This window comes from Salvelinus alpinus, chromosome 6, assembly GCF_045679555.1.
Source record: "Salvelinus alpinus chromosome 6, SLU_Salpinus.1, whole genome shotgun sequence".
Taxonomy (NCBI): domain Eukaryota; kingdom Metazoa; phylum Chordata; class Actinopteri; order Salmoniformes; family Salmonidae; genus Salvelinus; species Salvelinus alpinus.
The window spans coordinates 13,573,588-13,594,949 of NC_092091.1; the positions used below are offsets into that span (position 1 = coordinate 13,573,588).

General features: G+C 43.9%; 1 protein-coding gene across 4 annotated transcripts in view; it reads right to left on the bottom strand.

Annotated features, from left to right (window-relative positions):
- LOC139578188 (MOB kinase activator 2-like) overlaps positions 1-21,362 on the bottom strand; it is a 100,852-nt gene that overhangs the window by 17,227 nt on the left and 62,263 nt on the right. The window contains exon 1 of one of the 4 annotated variants that reach the window (XM_071405480.1): positions 7,319-7,602. The exons of the other annotated variants lie outside the window; for them this stretch is intronic. Within the exon in view, the coding sequence (XP_071261581.1) occupies positions 7,319-7,434 (116 nt within the window). The 5' untranslated portion in view covers positions 7,435-7,602. Of the gene's footprint in view, positions 1-7,318; positions 7,603-21,362 lie in introns of those variants that run through there. 4 annotated transcript variants of the gene reach the window in all.

The window sequence follows — 21,362 nt, forward strand, 5'->3', positions numbered from 1 at the left end:
CACCCGACAGTATTTACAGTGACGACAGAAGAGACAAGACAACATCAGGAACAGAGGCGTAGATGTTCTTGCTGTACTGTTTGGACCAGCAAAACATTAACCTGAACAGCAACCCTGGCAACAAAGCAAAACAACCCTAAGATAAGTCAGAGGCCAAAACATATTTTACATTTTATTTCACCTTTATTTAAAAAGTGAATCAATTCAAAGTAAAAAAGGTTCCTTTCTCCTGTTGTGATCGGACATTGGCATTTTAGTCATTTAGCAGATGCTCTTATCCCGAGAGATTTACAGTAGTGAGTACATACATTTACATATTTGTTCCATTGGCAGTTTTCAGCCCAACTGTAATAGAGGATCAATACGTGAGCAAGAAGCTTGAGCCCTACTGTTCACACTCAGCTCTTCTCCATTTTGTAAGGACAGACTTTGGCTTGAGGATATCAGCTTTAGATTCCTTGATTCCAGTTAGACCTACAGATCTATTTCAGCCATCTAAATTGAGTATACTTCTCAATGGCTCTTTTCCCTGAAAAACCACAGACCGAGGAGGTGCAGGCCAAGCCATAACAGCCATAACTGGGTTATAAAGATACAGGAGTAAGTGCAGAAATCTCCACACGTATCATACTCCGATAGTCTCGGAGGAAATGTGTAACAATGGCAGTCTTCTCTCTGATTTCTTCTACTTTCAGAAGTCACGGCCAAACTGTCCTGAGGCCTGTTTGATGCAAGTCTTCTATAGCCATGTGACGTCTGTTACATCGGTTTTTCTTATTAGCCTTGTTGAATGTACTTTCATGCCATGTTACCCACAGTCACATTCATTTCCCTTCACGGCACAGAAGATCACTTGACTTGATAGAGGCTCGCTTACACAATGTGTTGGAGGCTCGAGGTCCCTCCTCCCCGTGCCTCGGTGCTGCCCCGTGCCTCGGTGCTGCCCCGTGCCTCGATGCTGCCCCGTGCCTCGGCGCTGCCCCGTGCCTCGGCGCTGCCCCGTGCCTCTGTGCTGCCATAAGGTTACTTACAAGCATCACTCTGTTCACTACATGCGTGTGTGGAGTGGGATTTTTGGAGCAGCGGACACCTTTTGGCACCATGAACAACTCGCCGTTCCCACTGCCATTCACAACGGGCGACAGCAACGTTTTTTTTGTTTTGTCAAGCAAGAAAGAGTCGCCTTCCCTTGCTGGTAGTAGCTAACTGGCAGCCTGGCTAGCTGGTGTTAGCCTGGCTACAAACATAGCAAGCTAGCTAGCCTTTTAGCTTCCCACATCTCCATGTGAAATAATCAGATTTATATATATTTTTGAAATATGCCCTGGCAAATATTATTCTACTTTCTGGTGAAACCTCAAACATTATCCCAGTTTGATATGCTGCTTGTGTATTCATTCCCATATCAGCTAAAAATAGAACATCATGTTTTGGTCATGATGAGGAAAAGCACCTGGCTAGCTAGTTGGCTACAGCAGGTTCTACCATTTCACGCCCTTTCTGTGACGAAAAGCGACACTGCAACAACGCGCTCCGCATATAGCTTCTCCGTAGAGCATGGAGTAAGCTATCGGACTAAACCCCATTCAGAGCACCACTGACACAATGTAGGGTCATCAACATCACAACGGACGTGTGGGAGAGAGGAGAGCATCTTCGGGGCCTAGCCCCCTCTGGTCCAGTATTCCACTAAGGTATCCTTCCTTCATTTCCTTGAAGTAATTACTGATTTCACAAGATGCAAGGTTTCCGCCACACCTTGTTCACCTATCCCGTCATATCAGATCACATCAGTGATTACATAAAGAGGGATTTTTCATGTACTCAAAGTCAGGATTTCATTGTGCAGTCTTCTAACAAGCCCTAGTTATCCTAACCCATACATCTCGACATGAATTTACCCAGTTCAACCTCAATGTAACCTGCCTCTGTATTCAGCCGTTCCACTATTGAGGAAACAAGGTTGGGTAATGTGTTTTCTTCCCTGTGAGCTGAGAACTAGACATACTGTAGGCCTACTTATTAACTTCATATAACCGTTTTCTTCTTCTTCCTCAAACGTCACTGGAAAATCCCCTTGGTCTTAAAAGCAAACTTTTAAAGGTGGTACGTGTAGGTAGGCTACATGCATCAACCAATTTCAAATCGCTGTGGTATTCTAAAGTAAACTAAGTTAGGCAAGGGTATGAAGAAGAACTTGTCGTTACCTGTTAGGTTTTACAGATTGTTATCCGCTACAGTAATGTAGGGCAGACCCCATTTAGTCCACTGGTTGATTGTTTGGTTGATAGGCTGTTGGTCGACCGAGATTTCTTCAGTTGAGCAGTAGCGACAACAACAACAACAAAAAATCTATATATAGAGTGTACAAGAGACCAGTCTGATTCGTGCATGTCTGAGTGGACTACTCCATTGTGGACGTGGGGATTGCACTCTAAGACATGTGCTACTGAAATTGTATATGGTTATATTACATAAGAACAATTATGCAACACTAATAAAAAAATATTTTATAACAAAATGCGCTTTCTCCCGCATTGGATAGTGGTCGCTGTCCACAGTTCTGAAAACACATCAGAACGCTGTTGAATTTGCACCTTTTCCTAGAACATGTTGCTATGTGCATAATTGCAAAGTTAACCAGCATATTGGTGTGGAGAAGAATGCAGCGGAGGCAGCAGCAGAATGAGTAATAGACAATAAGGCAAAGGCTGTTTCTCTAAGAAAAGTGAGGAGAGTAAAACCAACTTAATTAGGTCTATAATCAATAGCCTAACTGATAAATGTGCCTGGCTTTATAAATGATTTATTTATAGAAATAAGACAGAACCTGCTTCTGTTGCCTGTTTGAGTGTTTGTTTAATAGCCTACTGATTCCGTGAGCACCAAGCCTCATGCAACGATATGTCATGTAAACAATCACAAATGTGGCTGTTTTTAATCTTTGCTTTGCTGTAATAAAGGCTTTACACTTTGTATCCGTTAGGACAGGCTCTCTGGTATTATTTAATGTATTTAGTGTTGTTTACACCGTTCCAAATTGCCCCAAAAAGTATTTATAATAAACGCTCCTTTTTCTTGTTCTCTTATTATTATGATAATCATTTTAATAATAAGTAATGTAGTTATCATTAGTAGGCTTAGTATAGCAGCCTTGTATAACCACCATTGAGCTGTAGGACTAAGAGTACATCCTGTTTAGTCTTTATACTCTAACTTACTTAGGTCTATATTTCATACAAGCTACTGTATCAATCCATCATTACTTCATGTCATCACACAGCATACGAGTCATTCATGATTTGAAATGCAATCAAGCATTTTAGTTTTAAAATAAAATAAAGCAAGCTTTGAACAATTAGCTTAAACAAAAAATAAACCGTTTCATTTTGGAAATTGCATTCACGAATGAATGCAACTGTTTTTAGTCTTTTCTGTAATAAAGGCGTAACACTCTCTGCTACGCTGATCATTTATTTAGTGTTGTTTACATTGTTCCACACTGTCAGAAAAAGTAGATTGTAATTTAACAGCACCTGTTTGGCACACATAATATGCACGCAGCACTCACCTTATTTTTTCCCCCAGCTCCAGTATTTTCCAAAACTAGTCTAATTTATTCCACACATCTGACTTCCGGTTTACCTCATGAGCCACCAGTAGCCTAAACATTCCCGTTTACCTCATGAGCCACCAGTAGCCTAAACATTCCCGTTTACCTCATGAGCCACCAGTAGCCTAAACATTCCCGTTTAGAGTTGGTCACGTCCTCTGTATCCACTTTGCTGTTACAGTGTTCAGAGTTTGTTATAACCAATTTATTGATGTGATTATGATATGCTATAGATCAGGCCCTATTGGTCACGTGCACGTGATGCATACATGTGTCACAAAGAGAGCATGGGCTGAGGGAATATTTTTCCTAAACAAATTAGGGATTTTGGTAAGAGAACTTTTCAGTCAGAAATGGCAGTATTTATGTTGCAGCTTCAGCAACACGGTGGATAAACACTGTGGTGGTCTCTGCAGCAGGGAGGAGAGAGACAACGGGTACTAGTCATCGCTGTCTTTAACACAGCAAGTGTGAGCCCGGCCCAGCACAATCAAATCAATTGCTGGTCGGACTCCCTCTAATCATTTGTGTGTCTTAATTATTTAATTAAACAGTGTGCTTCATGCAGACAAGCTTAGTGAATATAGTTGATTTGGGTAACAGACATAGGATGTGTTTATATAGATTTTTTGTCGGGGACAGCCCTGATGTAATGTACAATAATGCATTCCAACAACACGGAATCCTAAGATGGTAGACATTCTTAAAGCCAATACTGTACATACCAGTATCTATTACCCAAGGTTCCATTATTAGGACTGTGTGTTTCCAGGCTTTTGCCCTTTGTGCTGGTTGAAAAACTCCTGTGATGGAGGTGGAGTGTGTCCACTCTGTCCCAAGAAGGATTAGCCTCATTATGTCTCTCAAAGACTTTACACGGAAAGGCCACACTGACAGGCCCCCAAGATTTAAACTGACTACGTGACTGTTGACGAGGCAAAATTCTAGGGCAGCGGGTCCGAATTATGGCCTATTTTGGTGTTTATAAAAGAGTTTCCTGATTTTAGGCTAGGTTGAAGATAACAAAAGGTTAAGACAATGCGATTCTAATTTCCCATAACTCTTTGGAAAAATGGGACCAGCGTTGCTAGTTAGCAACTCGCTAGTAGTTATCAACAGCGCTGGTCCAATGAATTTGTTTATTTTCAAAACGCTGCCCCGTTTTTAAGTCTGAGTTATGTCTTAATATGCAATACCGAAACAGCCAACCTCAAAAAAAATATGCTTTGTGCAACAGTGCATGTATAAGTTGTGCTGTTGTAATGTTTAGAGAAAGAAATTAGTTTATGGTCTTTCAAATGTAAAATCCCTCTAAATATGCAGTGTTTGAATAAAACGGAGGCTTTAATTATTTACAGCGGTTGAGGAGGCGTATCACATTGCTCCCATTCTTGCTCAGTCTTGCTGTGGAGATCTGTCGTGCAGTCGCTGAGTGCTGGAAGCCATGTAAAGCTTAGGGGGTTTTGCCACATAGCAGCAATTCACTAGTCAGAGGTAGCCTAACACGGAACTGGAGAGTCAAATAAGCCTGTAATAATTACAGCTAAACACAGACAGCAATTTCCCTTTTAAATTCTGAGCTGTGAAGAATATTGCAAGGAGAAAACAGTATAATTAGGCTTAGGCAAGTAGAGCTTTGCAGTGGGAAAGTTGACAGCACATTTGAGTTTCTAAAAGTATCTAGATGTTCAGTGCCAGACTTCATAAAACTGTCTGCAACGTGGTCTCAGAACATTTCGTATTATTCTGTACGTAAACCAAGACAATCCATAGTATATGTTACATTTCGTATGCATTACATTTGTGGATGTCCAGCACCCATTTCATATGATCCCCTATACAGACACACTTAGAGTTGACCGGGGCAGCTGTAGCAGGGCAGAAATTTTAAATGACTTGTTGGAAAGGTGGCATCCTATGACAGTAACACTTTGAAAGTCACTGACTTCTTCAGTAAGGCCATTCTAGTGCCACAATTTGTCTATGGAGATTGCATGGCTGTGTGCTCGATTATATACACCTGTCGGCAACAGGTGTGGCTGAAATAGCCTAATCCAATATTTTGAAGGGGTGTCCACATACCATGTAGAGTATTACGAATTTGCAAAACGTATGATATGTTGCAAATTCCAATTGGTTGTGGCTAACATTAGCTAGGTGGCTAATGATAACATTTCCTAGAATAGGAGTTAGGTTAAAGGGTTAAGGTTAGCAATTTATTTTTATTTTAAGTCAGTATCTGGTGTGACCACCATTTACCTCATGCAGCAAGACATATATTCACATAGAGTTGATCAGGCTGTTGATTGTGGCCTGTGGAATGTTGTCCCACTCTTTCAATGGCTGTGCAAAGTTGCTGGATATTGGCGGGAACTTGAACACGCTGCTGTACAAGACAATCCAGAGCATCCCACACATGCTCAATGGGTGACATGTCTGATGGGTATGCAGGCCATGGAAGAACTGGGACATTTTCAGCTTCCAGGAATTGTGTACAGAACACTGCGACATGGGGCTGTGCATTATCATGCTCAAATATGAGGTGATGGCGGCGAATTAATGGTAAGACAATGGGCCTCAGGATCTCGTCACAGTATCACATTGCCATAGATAAAATGCTATTGTGTTCATTGTTCTTATCTTATGCCTGCCCATACCATAACCCCACTCTGTTCACAATGTTGACATCAGCAAACCGCTCGCCCACACGACGCCATACACACTGTCTGCCATCTGCCCGGTACAATTGAAACCAGGATTCATCCACGAAGAGCTGCAGTTGTGAGGCCAGGTGGACGTACTTTAACATTTTCTAAAACAACGTTGGAGGCGGCTTATGGTAAAGCAATTAACACATTCCTGTAGTCGGCATGCCAATTGCACACTCCCTAAAAACTTGCGACATCTGTGGCATTGTGTTGTGACAAAACTGCACATTTTAGAGTGGCCTTATATTGTCCCCAGCACAACCTGCACCTGTGTAATGATGTTGCTGTTTAATCAGCTTCTTGATATGCCACACCTGTCAGGTGGATAGATTATCTTGCAACCTTTGGATTGCTAGACGTTCGCGTTTTACACCCGACCAACCACCCTCCTTTCGTTTTTGCCTTAAGTAACCTTATATCTTATGTAACCATACCAAACGTAATATAATTGGATTGTCCCGGGTATACTTTTACTATGTTACGTCTAATCTATGATACCAGTCTGTAAAACTACATGTTCGCGCAACCAATTTCTGCTGCCACGCATCAAACCAAGAACTGATTCAGAGACGAACGTTTACCGATATGAAAATGACACTATTTTAGCGTTGTTGGTCGTGACACACACCATGGCTAGAAACACTGTTGCTGCTACTACTACTACAGAATCTTGTCAAGTCGATAGCCTACTTTGTGCATAGTTTATCCAAACTGTACTCCAACGTTTTAGAAATCCGAAATACATCTAAAACGTCAAGTATATGATTAGCAGATTGTTCTTTTTTTTTTACAACTAAATTATATTTCCCAAATCAGACAGTGAACGTTCCTTTTGCTGTCCCATGGAAAGTTCCACTATAAACCAAGCATGCTGCTGTCACGCGTACCGTCGCGAGCCCACTGCTGCCTTGTCTTCACATTATGGAGAAGGCTCGCAACAAGTATAATGAACATAAACCATTTAAACCTGACAAATTCAAACATATTGTTATTTTACCTTAAAACTTTGCCCACCGCCTGAAGGACCATTTTACAACTTAATCCGCTTTTTGCGTTCCTCTGTGAGTGCATATCCGTATTTTCGCCTGAAATAGAACAGTAATCTCCGACCATACTTGATGGGAAAACTTTAAAAAAAAAACTTCTATCCACACCGTCGCTCTCGGATGAGGCTCCAAAATTAAACACTTCAACTTTCACTGTACATAAGACCTGAAGAGAAACGTATTTGTGGCTTTCGCAACTGCCAGCCCCCCTTTCTCCACTTGCAGCCAATCCGTGGAGAGGAGAGTCCTCGGGGTGCGAAAAAAGAACCCCCACAATACGTACGTCACAGCCTTATTATGTAGAGGTGATCCACGGTTGTCACTAGTTACAATAGCCACAAAATCTAAAATGGTCTATATCGTAAAAATGTATTTCCTAATAATTCGAAAGATCGATTAAAACACTTGGTTTTCTGAGTAGACTATGCCTACTTCGATTTTGACCTTACGCCGATTATGATAATCAGAGTAAGGTGTTTACATGACTAATGCCATGCTAGCTGTCCGATTTATTTTCCACAAGCCTCCAGTCATCTCACTAGACATGCTAGCTGTCTGATTTATGTTCCACAGGCCTCTAGTCATCTCACCAGACAGGTTTGCTGCATTGAGAGGCCCGACGCCAGAAGAACGTGCTTAGTGCGTTTAATAGCCTACATGTTGAGACGATGAGGCCACATTCTTGTGTCTGACTGAACCTCACTTGGAACTAAATTATGAGGCCGGGAGACGAGCAGTAGATGGACATGTAGCTACTTGACTTCACAACAGGGCTGGTGGTGAGAGACGGTGCTTTACCACAACAGGACTGCTGGTGAGAGACGGTGCTTTACCACAACAGGGCTGGTGGTGAGAGACGGTGCTTTACCACAACAGGACTGCTGGTGAGAGACGGTGCTTTACCACAACAGGACTGATGGTGTACTGATGGTGAGAGACGGTGCTTTACCACAACAGGACTGCTGGTGTACTGATGGTGAGAGACGGTGCTTTGCCAAAACAGGACTGGTGGTGAGAGACGGTGCTTTACCACAACAGGACTGGTGGTGAGAGACGGTGCTTTGCCACAACAGGACTGGTGGTGAGAGACGGTGCTTTGCCACAACAGGACGGGTGGTGAGAGAAGGTGCTTTGCCACAACAGGACTGGTGGTGAGAGAAGGTGCTTTGCCACAACAGGACTGGTGGTGTTACTGGTGAGAGACGGTGCTTTGCCACAACAGGACTGGTGGTGAGAGACGGTGCTTTGCCACAACAGGACTGGTGGTGAGAGAAGGTGCTTTGCCACAACAGGACTGGTGGTGAGAGAAGGTGCATTGCCACAACAGGACTGGTGGTGAGAGACGGTGCTTTGCCACAACAGGACTGGTGGTGAGAGACGGTGCTTTACCACAACAGGACTGCTGGTGAGAGAAGGTGCTTTGCCACAACAGGACTGGTGGTGTTACTGGTGAGAGACGGTGCTTTGCCACAACAGGACTGGTGGTGAGAGAAGGTGCTTTGCCACAACAGGACTGGTGGTGAGAGACGGTGCTTTGCCACAACAGGACTGGTGGTGAGAGACGGTGCTTTGCCACAACAGGACTGGTGGTGAGAGACGGTGCTTTGCCACAACAGGACTTCTGGTGAGAGACGGTGCTTTGCCACAACAGGACTGGTGGTGAGAGACGGTGCTTTACCACAACAGGACTGCTGGTGAGAGACGGTGCTTTGCCACAACAGGACTGGTGGTGAGAGACGGTGCTTTGCCACAACAGGACTGGTGGTGAGAGACGGTGCTTTGCCACAACAGGACTGGTGGTGAGAGACGGTGCTTTGCCACAACAGGACTGGTGGTGAGAGACGGTGCTTTGCCACAACAGGACTGGTGGTGAGAGACGGTGCTTTGCCACAACAGGACTGGTGGTGAGAGACGGTGCTTTGCCACAACAGGACTGGTGGTGAGAGACGGTGCTTTGCCACAACAGGACTGGTGGTGAGAGACGGTGCTTTGCCACAACAGGACTGGTGGTGAGAGACGGTGCTTTGCCACAACAGGACTGGTGGTGAGAGACGGTGCTTTGCCACAACAGGACTGGTGGTGAGAGACGGTGCTTTACCACAACAGGACTGGTGGTGAGAGACGGTGCTTTACCACAACAGGACTGCTGGTGAGAGACGGTGCTTTGCCACAACAGGACTGGTGGTGAGAGACGGTGCTTTGCCACAACAGGACTGCTGGTGAGAGACGGTGCTTTGCCACAACAGGACTGGTGGTGAGAGACGGTGCTTTGCCACAACAGGACTGCTGGTGAGAGACGGTGCTTTGCCACAACAGGACTGGTGGTGAGAGACGGTGCTTTGCCACAACAGGACTGGTGGTGAGAGACGGTGCTTTGCCACAACAGGACTGGTGGTGAGAGACGGTGCTTTGCCACAACAGGACTGGTGGTGAGAGACGGTGCTTTGCCACAACAGGACTGGTGGTGAGAGACGGTGCTTTGCCACAACAGGACTGGTGGTGAGAGACGGTGCTTTGCCACAACAGGACTGGTGGTGTTACTGGTGAGAGACGGTGAGGCAAACCTCCAAGCAAGGAAAAGGGGGATACCTAGTCAGTTGTACAACTGAATGCATTCAACTGAAATGTGTCTTACGCATTTAACCCAACCCCTCTGAATCAGAGAGATGCGGGGGGCTGCCTTAATCAACATCCACGTCTTCGGCGCCCGGGGAACAGTGGGTTAACTGCCTTGCTCAGGGGCAGAATTATACATTTTTACCTTGTCAGCTTAGGGATTCGATCCAGCAACCTTTCGGGAATGAGTGTGAACACGGGAGGTGGTGTTTTTGATAGTTTGGGCCAAAGTCTGAGGTCTAGTTCATAGTGGCATGACACAACGTAGACTTGGTTGATATCGATCATCAACTTTGAGAGTACAAAGACAGTAGAAAAGCTATGTTGAAATAGGCCTACTACAGCAAAGGCAGTGAGAAGGACAAAAAAAAGGTCAGGTTATGACAAAGGATCATGAGTTAAAAGGAATACAACAAACCGTTCTTTCTCCCTACTTTCCTCAGACACGTCTCTCACCATCGTTCATTCTCCCTTGCTTTCTTTTCTCTTATGAACCCATCTCTCTTTCTCTCAATTCTCCCCTTTCTCTGGCCAGGACTGGTATCCATTAAAGTATCTCATAGTGCTAATCTACGATCAGCCCCCCTCCGTCCATATTATGTAATTCATTATGATCTAAATCTCCTACTCAGAGACGCTATGTGAATATGGGCCCTAGTCTCTCTCCCTGCCCCCCCCCCCCTCTCAGGCTGGACCGGTGGGGTTGCAGCTGTAGCATGGACGCTCACAAAGACACAGTAATCTGGGGGATCTCTGGAGCCCAGCTCACTCCCAGTGTGTGTGTGTGTGTGTGTGTGTGTGTGTGTGTGTGTGTGTGTGTGTGTGTGTGTCACAGTCTGAGTGTGTAAGGGTCGGAATATGTCAGGGTCTGGGCTCCAATCATTGTGTGTCAGGGTAAATTCCATTTCCACCCAGTCAATCTTTACGTGTGTGTGTTTATGCACTGTGAGTTGCTATCTATTTGTGTGTGTTTCTGTGACTTTCTGAGAGTGAGAGAGGTGGTCTGATAGGGCCCTGTACAGGTCCATCTGCACACTCAGTCAGCACAACTCCTCTTAAGGCGTCAGTTCAGCTAGCTCACATAATCCCTTAGAAGACTTCTGCTTCACAATTTTACATTTAAGATGTTTGGTGCAGTATTCCTCAAGTGAAAAAATGTGCATGAAAACGATTGGTCTCTTGTTGAATGACAAACACTTAATTGAAGAATCCCTACTGTTGACCAATCACCAACGAAGGGGCATAGACTTCGGCTACTGACTTTGGCTTGCCTCGAGAGAAAAAATGTGCGCATGAACAGCTGAAAAAAACCTTGCTGGACACCAAAACGAACAAAAACGTCACAAAATGTCATCATAATATATGTACGAACTGTTTCGGATGGGAAGCATACGGACGCCTTTAGGCACGTCTCCCCGTCTGGCCCCAGCACAGCGCTCACTCTGAGGGAGAGGGGAGGGAGGCTGGGGGGTGGAGCTCTGGTGCTCCAGAGGCTCGCTCTGAGTGGCTTCTGCTGTGGTGAGTAGAAAGAGAGAGAAGGGGAAGGAGAGAGGGGAAAGAGGCCAGAATAGGGTAGAGCCTTTTCCCAGGAGCTATTTCTAACCTCCGCCTGCCTCTGTCTGGCCCTGGGCTATACTGACCAGAGAGAAAAGGGTGAGAGAGGGGGAGGTAGGGAGGGGGAACAGCGTGAAGGAGAGAGAGACCGAGAAAGAGAGGGGGTGAAGACAGAGACAGGGGTAGGTGGTGAGATTACACTCACAGAAGTTATGTTCACTGTTACATTTTTATTGTTTATTTCACTTTTGTTAATTATCTACTTCACTTGCTTTGGCAATGTTAACATATGTTTCCCATGCCAATAAAGCTTTTGAATTGAAAGAAAGCAACAGTAGTGAGAGCGACACTAGGGCCATGAGTGAACAGTCCTACCTGGCTTCGGGCCCTACGTACTTGAGGTGGTGACAAGTGGAAGTAATGGAATGGAAATGGAACTTTCCATAGATTAGCTTACAACTATTAGATCAGAAGGCAGCCATTCAAGATCACTGGACCATAGCCAGGGCCTCTATTCAGAATTTACTCCATTCAAGACAGTGGGCTCAATCAGGCTTCAAAGACAACTTAATGAAGTACAGCAATTCGGTTACTGGATAGTACTAATCCATTATTGTATATGAGCCGATTTGGGTGGAAATGATCCTGATAACGACAACTAATTAATTGCTGTTGTAGGCAGGCTAATATAGTTAGCACTGGTCTCCTACGTCAGGGGTCCCAAACTGTTTCAATCAGGGGCCCCCCTTCCAGCATTGGGAAACATACATGCCACATGTATTTCTATGTGCACAAGCACTGTCCATGACACACACTGTCCATACCACTCGTTGGTGGAGTGAATTTTGCAGATTTAAAAGCTTATTTCCTGCAATTCTACACATTTTGTCATGGGGTGCAAAGAACATTTTGCAGTTTTAAAAGCTTATTTCTTGCAATTCCGTACATTTTGCCATGTCTAATGTGTATTCATGTGATATGAGTGACATTTAAAAATATATAATATATATATTATATATATTAAAATACCCCCCAAAAAACGTTAGCTGACATGGGCTAGTTGATCTGGACATTTCTGACAAGTTATAAATAGCTCTGAAAAGTATGAAATGACTAATATGACAAGAGGAACTGATGATGCACTACCCAATTTTGAAATTGCACCTTGTGCATTCTACTATTACAACTTTAAAAGAGTAAGTTAAGCTGGACCGAGTTCCTTTTAAAAAGTTTAATTAAATTTGGGGGGGCCCCGCCGGCCCCTCGCGCCCCACAGTTTGGGAACCACTGTCCTATGTAACCCAACCTCATATAGAGCCTTACAGGTAGAAATCAAACCACTGACTACAGATCTAGCCTACAGGTTGTAATCCCTCACACAAATAAACTTCATTCTTACATAGCCCAAGATTTGACGTGAGTGGAAAGTGCGGTCGGACACGTTCCTCTTCTACCGGACAGAGACAACTATGATTCTTAGCTACTGTTGACGTAGCTTCTTGGCAGCTTCTTCACAGACAAGACATGACATCACTCACTTCGGTCACCTGGTTATATATCTCAGGCTATAAACATTATCTCACGTTCTCGGCCATGAACTAAATTCCATGGAAGAAACACACATCTAGGCTAAACATTGGACTTGCATAAATCCTATTCTGTATAACAAACACTAAACATTATCTAAATGTCACTGGATTGGTATAAATGATCCTTTGTTTGACATGCTAAGGTCTTCTTCCTAAACATGATCTCACGCCATACGACCTAAATCACATTCTGAATCGTTCAGTGGGGACAGTGGGCTCTCCCGAGTGGCGCAGCGGTCTAAGGCACTGCATCTCAGTGCTAGAGGCATCACTACAGACACCCTGGTTCGAATCCAGGCTGTATCACAACCGGAAGTGATTGGGAGTCCCATAATTATCACAGCGTCGTCCGGGTTTGGCTGGTGTAGGCCGTCATTGTAAATAAGAATTTGTTCTTAACTGACTTTCCTAGTTACATAAAGGTTCAATAAAATAAATAAAACAATACATCTGATAATAGGACCTGAGCTCTGTTGACAGAGCGGTGCAGTTTTCTCAGCGTAACTTTTGCAGACTTGTTGTGGTGGTCGTCTTCAAAGTTGTTTCCGCAGGTCGCAAAATTAGCACGACACGATTTAGAAAATAAAAAGCTTGCAGTACGCTCAGTGCTTCATAGGGATTTCACAGAGATTCGCTTGTTTTTGTGAGAAACCTTCAAAAAAATAACAGGAATTTCACATTAATATGAAAAGCGTATACGAAAATACTACAGGTCATATCTTAAATATATTTTGTTTTATGTCCTGCGGATTTGAGGAGATGAGTTCAATGGGAAAGTGAGCCTGTCAGGTAGCCTTCATTCTCGCAAAGCTGACGCGATGCAGTGAAATTTTCCTTGTTTTTCACCACTTTTTGTTCTCTGGCCTCCATTGATTTAGTCACCCTAATTTTGACCATCCTACAAGGGTTAGAACTCAAAAACTTGTTTTTTTGAGGATTATCTTCACAATTGCCATTATTTTAACCATTGTACAAAAGACGCATTTCTGATTGGACACCCTACATTCTGTAGAAACAGTACGTGGGTAGCTAGCCCATAACCCGAAACTTTAGCCAATCTAACTCATATCCGATCCTTTTAACAGTGAATGGATATTTCACGAGTTAAAATGATACTAACTTTACTCATAAAACATATCCTCCTGATTTGCTCAGTAGGGAACTATGCATCAGGATGATGACACTGGGGACTAATCCACAGATCTATGATCAGTTCATCCTAGCCCCCTAATCCTATCTTTTGGGGCTCCCGAGTGGCGCAGCGGTCTAAGGCAGTGCTAGAGGCGTCACTACAGACCCTGGTTTGATTCCAGGCTGTATCACAACCGGTCGTGATTGGGATTCCCATGGGGAATCGGCCGTCATTGTAAATAAGAATTTGTTCTTAACCGACTTGCCAAGTTAAATAAAGGTAAAATTAAAAATATAAACTAACCCATAGGGTGGTGAGAAGATATCTGACCCAGTATCAGTGGTCAGATGGGCAACTTCTAGACTACCTACACCATCAAAGACAGCTTCCCAGCAAACCACAGTGTCCTGCTTTGAGGCCCATATTAAATAAAAAACACACACTGCTCATTAAAAAAAACCACGAGGGAGGGGAAAGGAGGAGTAAAAAGAAAGAGTTGTGCAAGAAGGTTGCTCTAAACACTGACGTCAATGGCCAGGCCTTTTGACTCGTTTCTCCAGGAAGGACTTTGGAGTGAGGTAAAGTCCAAATCTGATTACTGTTGCTCAATCAACCATCTATTGATATCTATCATCCAATTCAAGAGAATGCAAGCGAGATAAAAAAAAGGCGGTATGGAAAAATGCCATTAATTCAAATATTTAGGCAAATGTCACAGTGACCAGAAAAGGGCTTGGTGGTATGTCTGTCACTATAAAGAAAACAGTCAAAGTCAGTGAAGAAACTAGTCGAGTAGTAGGCCAGGAGTAGGCAACTAGATTCAGCCACGGGACGATTTTTGCCGGATGGTCGGGATGCTGGAACATAATTATAATCATTTGTAGCTCAACATGTAGCTCAGTTGGTAGAGCAGGGTGCTTGAAACGACAGGGTTGTGGGTTCCCCACAGGGGACCAGTATGATTTTTATTTATGAAAATGTATTGCACTCACTTCTTCTGTAAGTCGCTCTGTAAAAGAGCGTCTGCTAAATGACTAAAATGTCAAATGTACACTGCAAATTTACTACACGAGTAAATAACAATAATTTCATACTATCATTACATTGAGAAACAGTCACGTCTCTTGAATATTTTTTGTTGTTGCTGAAATCCTGGTGATTTTACACACTTTTTCTAGTCTTTGGGGGGCAAAAAATGTACGATTATGTAGTAAGCTATTTAAATTAACTATGAGAAAAGATTCATCCATTTTCAAAATGTTCACAAAAAAGGTGTTCTCCACTAGGGCTGTGACGGTCATTACATTTTGTCGGACAAAACTTGAAGCTAGTCTGTTCATGGTGTTCAAAACTAAAAGCTAGTTCCTGCTGTCCCCTCCGATACAATTTGCAGCGCTGGCTGGTCCAACGGGTTGGGTGTGAAAGTCAGTGAACGGACCTTCCACCTTTTTAACACCAAGAAAACATAGATTCCTGCCAGCAACAGATGAATCACACAGCAGTAGATACGCCTCGGGCCTGGCAAAAGCTCAGTCCACCCCTTCAACCCCACGATATAGCCAAAGGCACTGTAGACCAAGAGACTGGTCACCTTGAGTGACTGGTGCATTGACCAATGGACTGGCAGAATTTGGGCACGGTGTGTGGACTGTGTGTGTGTGTGTATATATATATATATATATATATATATATATATATATATATATATATATATATATGAGAGAGTAGTGTGTGTGTGTCCCTTGTGTCAGGTGGGTTTGTGTGTATGGTCTGTACAAGCGTGTGCAAGGCAAATCTGGACAAAAGAACGTGTTAGCAAACCCAGCAAAGTATCAAATCAATGGAAGTGTACCTTTGCGCTGACTGACAGGTCAAATCTTGTTTGCTTAACTTGCTCGACGCATAACCTCAAAGATGGCTGTTAAATGAGGGGCTTATGGGTAACGGCAAATTGTAATTTGCTATCACAAAACATTTTAAACTCAAGGTAGGTAAATAAATTTGTTGTCTACACAGGTGTATCATTTCTAAAACATAGCATTTTACACATAGCTACTCTTTCCCCCGTATCCCTTCACCTCTCCATGTTGCTCTTTTACAGACAACTTGGGGGCCCGTATTCCTTCACCTCTCCATGTTGCTCTTTTACAGACAACTTGGGGGCCCGTATTCCTTCACCTCTCCATGTTGCTCTTTTACAGACAACTTGGGGGCCCGTATTCCTTCACCTCTCCATGTTGCTCTTTTACAGACAACTTGGGGGCCCGTATTCCTTCACCTCTCCATGTTGCTCTTTTACAGACAACTTGGGGGCCCGTATTCCTTCACCTCTCCATGTTGCTCTTTTACAGACAACTTGGGGGCCCGTATTCCTTCACCTCTCCATGTTGCTCTTTTACAGACAACTTGGGGGCCCGTATTCCTTCACCTCTCCATGTTGGTCTGTCTTTTACAGGCCACTTGGGGACCCGTATCCCTTCACCTCTCCATGTTGCTCTTTTACAGACCACTTGGGGGCCCGTATTCTTTCACCTCTCCATGTTGCTCTTTTACAGACCACTTGGGGGCCCGTATTCCTTCACCTCTCCATGTTGCTCTTTTACAGACAACTTGGGGGCCCGTATTCCTTCACCTCTCCATGTTGCTCTTTTACAGACCACTTGGGGGCCCGTATTCCTTCACCTCTCCATGTTGGTCTGTCTTTTACAGGCCACTTGGGGACCCGTATCCCTTCACCTCTCCATGTTGCTCTTTTACAGACCACTTGGGGGCCCGTATTCCTTCACCTCTCCATGTTGCTCTTTTACAGACCACTTGGGGGCCCGTATTCCTTCAGCTCTCCATGTTGCTCTTTTACAGACCACTTGGGGGCCCGTATTCCTTCACCTCTCCATGTTGCTCTTTTACAGACAACTTGGGGGCCCGTATTCCTTCACCTCTCCATGTTGCTCTTTTACAGACAACTTGGGGGCCCGTATTCCTTCACCTCTCCATGTTGCTCTTTTACAGACAACTTGGGGGCCCGTATTCCTTCACCTCTCCATGTTGGTCTGTCTTTTACAGGCCACTTGGGGACCCGTATCCCTTCACCTCTCCATGTTGCTCTTTTACAGACCACTTGGGGGCCCGTATTCCTTCACCTCTCCATGTTGGTCTGTCTTTTACAGGCCACTTGGGGACCCGTATCCCTTCACCTCTCCATGTTGCTCTTTTACAGACCACTTGGGGGCCCGTATTCCTTCACCTCTCCATGTTGCTCTTTTACAGACAACTTGGGGGCCCGTATTCCTTCACCTCTCCATGTTGCTCTTTTACAGACCACTTGGGGGCCCGTATTCCTTCACCTCTCCATGTTGGTCTGTCTTTTACAGGCCACTTGGGGACCCGTATCCCTTCACCTCTCCATGTTGCTCTTTTACAGACCACTTGGGGGCCCGTATTCCTTCACCTCTCCATGTTGCTCTTTTGCAGACCACTTGGGGACCCGTATCCCTTCACCTCTCCATGTTGCTCTTTTGCAGGCCACTAGGGGGCCCGTATCCATTATTTCCCTTCTCCTTTCCCTCCATATAGTCTACCTCAAGCCCTGCATTCCAGCTGGGGAAGGGCTGCTTGCAGCAACATGCCATCCCTCGCTCTACACACAGCCTGGCTAAACAAAGGAAAGACGAAACATAGAGAGAGACAGACGGAGAAAAAGGGTGGGGAGAATAGGATATCATTTCTAAGAACATGGATCCATTGCAAAAGTTGTTTATTTACTTTGGATGGTGTACGTTCCCAGGGTGGAAACATTAAAACCTCTTCTCAACATTCAACGACTAACTGTGACATTAAAGAAACTTACACAATTACAACCACATTTATAGCCCCATTAAAATCACCAACAAAGACTAAAATGTCAAACCATTCTTGCTCGCTAGTTTTCTAGGATTGCAGCTAGCTCTAAAAGAGGATGTATGAGTGGAAAAGGAAGGGGAAGCTGTAAGTCGCTCTGGATAAGAGCGTCTGCTAAATGACTCAAATGTAAATAATGGTTTGAGTTCTGACTGATGGAGAAAGGGGGCAACGACAAGATGGAGCCGGAGTGGATGAGAACTACCAGACCTCCCTCTGTCCGTTAATCTCCATAGCTACAGTTTGTATTAACTGGATCAGATGAGGTGGAACAGGATGGGAAGGGAGGATGAAGAGTTAGAAGACAGGAAGGAGAAGAGGATGGAGGAGGAGATGAGAAGAGGACAGCGAGGGTGAAAAGAGGAGATGGACAGTGGTTGAGGGGAAGTGAAAGGAGAAGTGAATGAGGAATGAAAAGTGACAAGAGGGTTAATACAAAACAGAGAGAGTGAAGGAGAGGGAGTGGATTAAAAGAGGAGAGGAGTGAGAGTGTGCAGTAGGAGCGGGGAGGTTGTCACAGCATGCCCTGGCTCAGCGATCTGTACTGTCCTCCCTACATTCCACAGACAGGGGAGAGGAGAGGAGGCCTCAATGTGCTGCCTCAGCCAGAACATCCAGCCCATAACTCACCTTGCTGTCTCCGTCTCCATTTCCTCCCATGGGGTTTTCATCCTCTCTTTTCACCTTTTTTTATTTTTATTATCTTGTTCTAACCTCTTTCTCTCCGTCATCACTCAGGCCTATCTTATCTTCCTCCACCTCTTCTCTGGGTGGAGAGAATACAGGCCGTATTTCAGGTGAGAGGTTGGAACGAGAGCTGCACTGCAGGGTCAGATGGTCATTTATGAGATGGTCTTGATAAGGGTCAAGAAAGTTAAAAGGTGCACTATGGAGAAATCGCACTGCCTTTTCCTGGTTGCTAAAATTCTAATAGTTCGTCGAATTTCAATTTGTGTGACAAAACAAGCAACTAAAAGGGGGATACCTAGTCAGTTGTACAACAATGCATTCAAATGAAATGTGTCTTCCGCATTTAACCCAACCCCTCACCCCTCTAAATCAGAGAGGTGCGGAGGGCTGCCTTAATTGACATTCATGTCTTCTGCACCCATGGAACAGTGGGTTAACTGCCTTGCTCAAGGGCGGAATGACAGATTTTTACCTTGTCAGTTGGGGATTCGATCCAGCAACCTTTCGATTACTGGCCCAACGCTCTAACCACTAGACTCCCGGCATACTGTAGAGAATCATTGTACCATCTAAACCGCTGTGAAATATATTTTCCATAACTAAACATATATTAATTTCAGCTGTTTGAAGCCGGTGTATAAAAACATGCAAAATAAAACATAAGAACAGGAAGCATAGAATAAGTGCATATAGAACAGATCTACTGCTTCTTAGACTTGCTTTCAATGATAATGACAGATCTAACACACACATTTCTATGTGAATTTGGTCAGGTTGCCCAAAAAGTATATTGCAAATTCAAGATGTAAGGATGGAATGTGCTGGGGGAGTCAACCTTTGGAATCAGAGGGGGTCAGGGGAGTCAATCTCTGGAATGAGAGCCAAAACTAACACAGGTCAGGTTCATTGCCTGTCTGTCTCTGACATTGGCAGTTAACCCAAGGCTCCTGTCAGTTATGAGATGTTCAGTTCCTGATAATAGGTTGAGGTCAGGGCTCTAAATTAAACAAAATATAATTGGTAGCACACAACTTTAAAAAGTTAGGAGCGCAACATCAAATTTAGGAGCACCAGAAAATAAGATCTATACTATATGAATTCTTAGCTACATCTGAAGCACGTTGTGCCCTAATATGTACAACTAATATGTAACCGTTAAATACATTTGTTTATTATGAATCTAACATGTTGATTTTTTTTTTTTTTTTTTTTTTTTTCTACCATGTTATTGACTTGTTTATTGTTTACTCCATGTGTAACTCTGTGTTGTCTGTTCACACTGCTATGCTTTATCTTGGCCAGGTCGCAGTTGCAAATGAGAACTTGTTCTCAACTAGCCTACCTGGTTAAATAAAGGTGAAATAAAATAAAAAAATAAATACAAATACCTGTCATTGAAATTAAAGTCATTTGTGGAATATTACTACATTATGTAAAATCACTATTTTCCTATTGAGATGCATTACATTGTTAAAAAGATACATCAGGATTTTGGCAAGGAGGCCCTTTAACTACTTCCCCAGAGTCAGATGAACTCGTGGATATCATTTTTAATGTCTCTGTGTCCAGTATGAAGGAAGTTAGAGGTAGTTTCGGGAGCCAATGCTAACTAGCGTTAGCACAATGACTGTAAGTCTATGGGTATGTGCTAGCCTGTCTAAATAAAAGTTAAATAAACTGTCATTGGATTGCATTATTGTTATCAATGATATTATGAATAGGAATGGTGGTTACGTCACATATGCAGCTATCGAAAATGTGAACATTTGCTCAATACAAAGTTACAACCAATTGATTGCAGCGTTAGCACATAACGAGAAGTGGAAGGGATAGAAGGTAGGAAACTTGTTTGTCTGGCCTATATTAAAAATCTAAATTCACTGAAAGAAAATTGGCATTATTAGCAGTTCCTTTAGAGGACAAAAATGCAGGATCGAGGCAAAGATGAAGACAGCAAAGTACAGAGAGAGCCGTATTTTTTGAAACTGCACTGTCGGTTAGGGGCTCGTAAGTCAGCATTTCACTGTAAGGTCTACTACACCTGCTGTATTCGGTGCATGTGACTAATACAATTTGATTTGATTGATGAAAACCTACTCCAGAGCGCTCAGGACCTCAGACTGGGGCGAAGGTTCACCTTCCAACAGGACAACGACCCTAAGCACACAGCCAAGACAACCCAGGAGTAGCTTCGGGCCAAGTCTCAATGTCCTTGAGTGGCCCAGCCAGAGCTCAGACTTGAACCGGATTTAACATCTCTGGAGAGACCCGAAAATAGCTGTGCAGCGACGCTCCCCATCCAACCTGACAGAGCTTGAGAGGATCTGCAGAGAAGAATGGGAGAAACTCCCCAAATACAGGTGTGCCAAACTTGTAGCGTCATACCCAAGAAGACTCGAGGCTGTAATAGCTGCCAAATGTGCTTCAACAAAGTACTGAGTAAAGGGTCTGAAAACGTATGTAAACTTATGTTTGATATAGTGGCTTTTTTTGGTCCTCCAATAAATCGGTATCGGC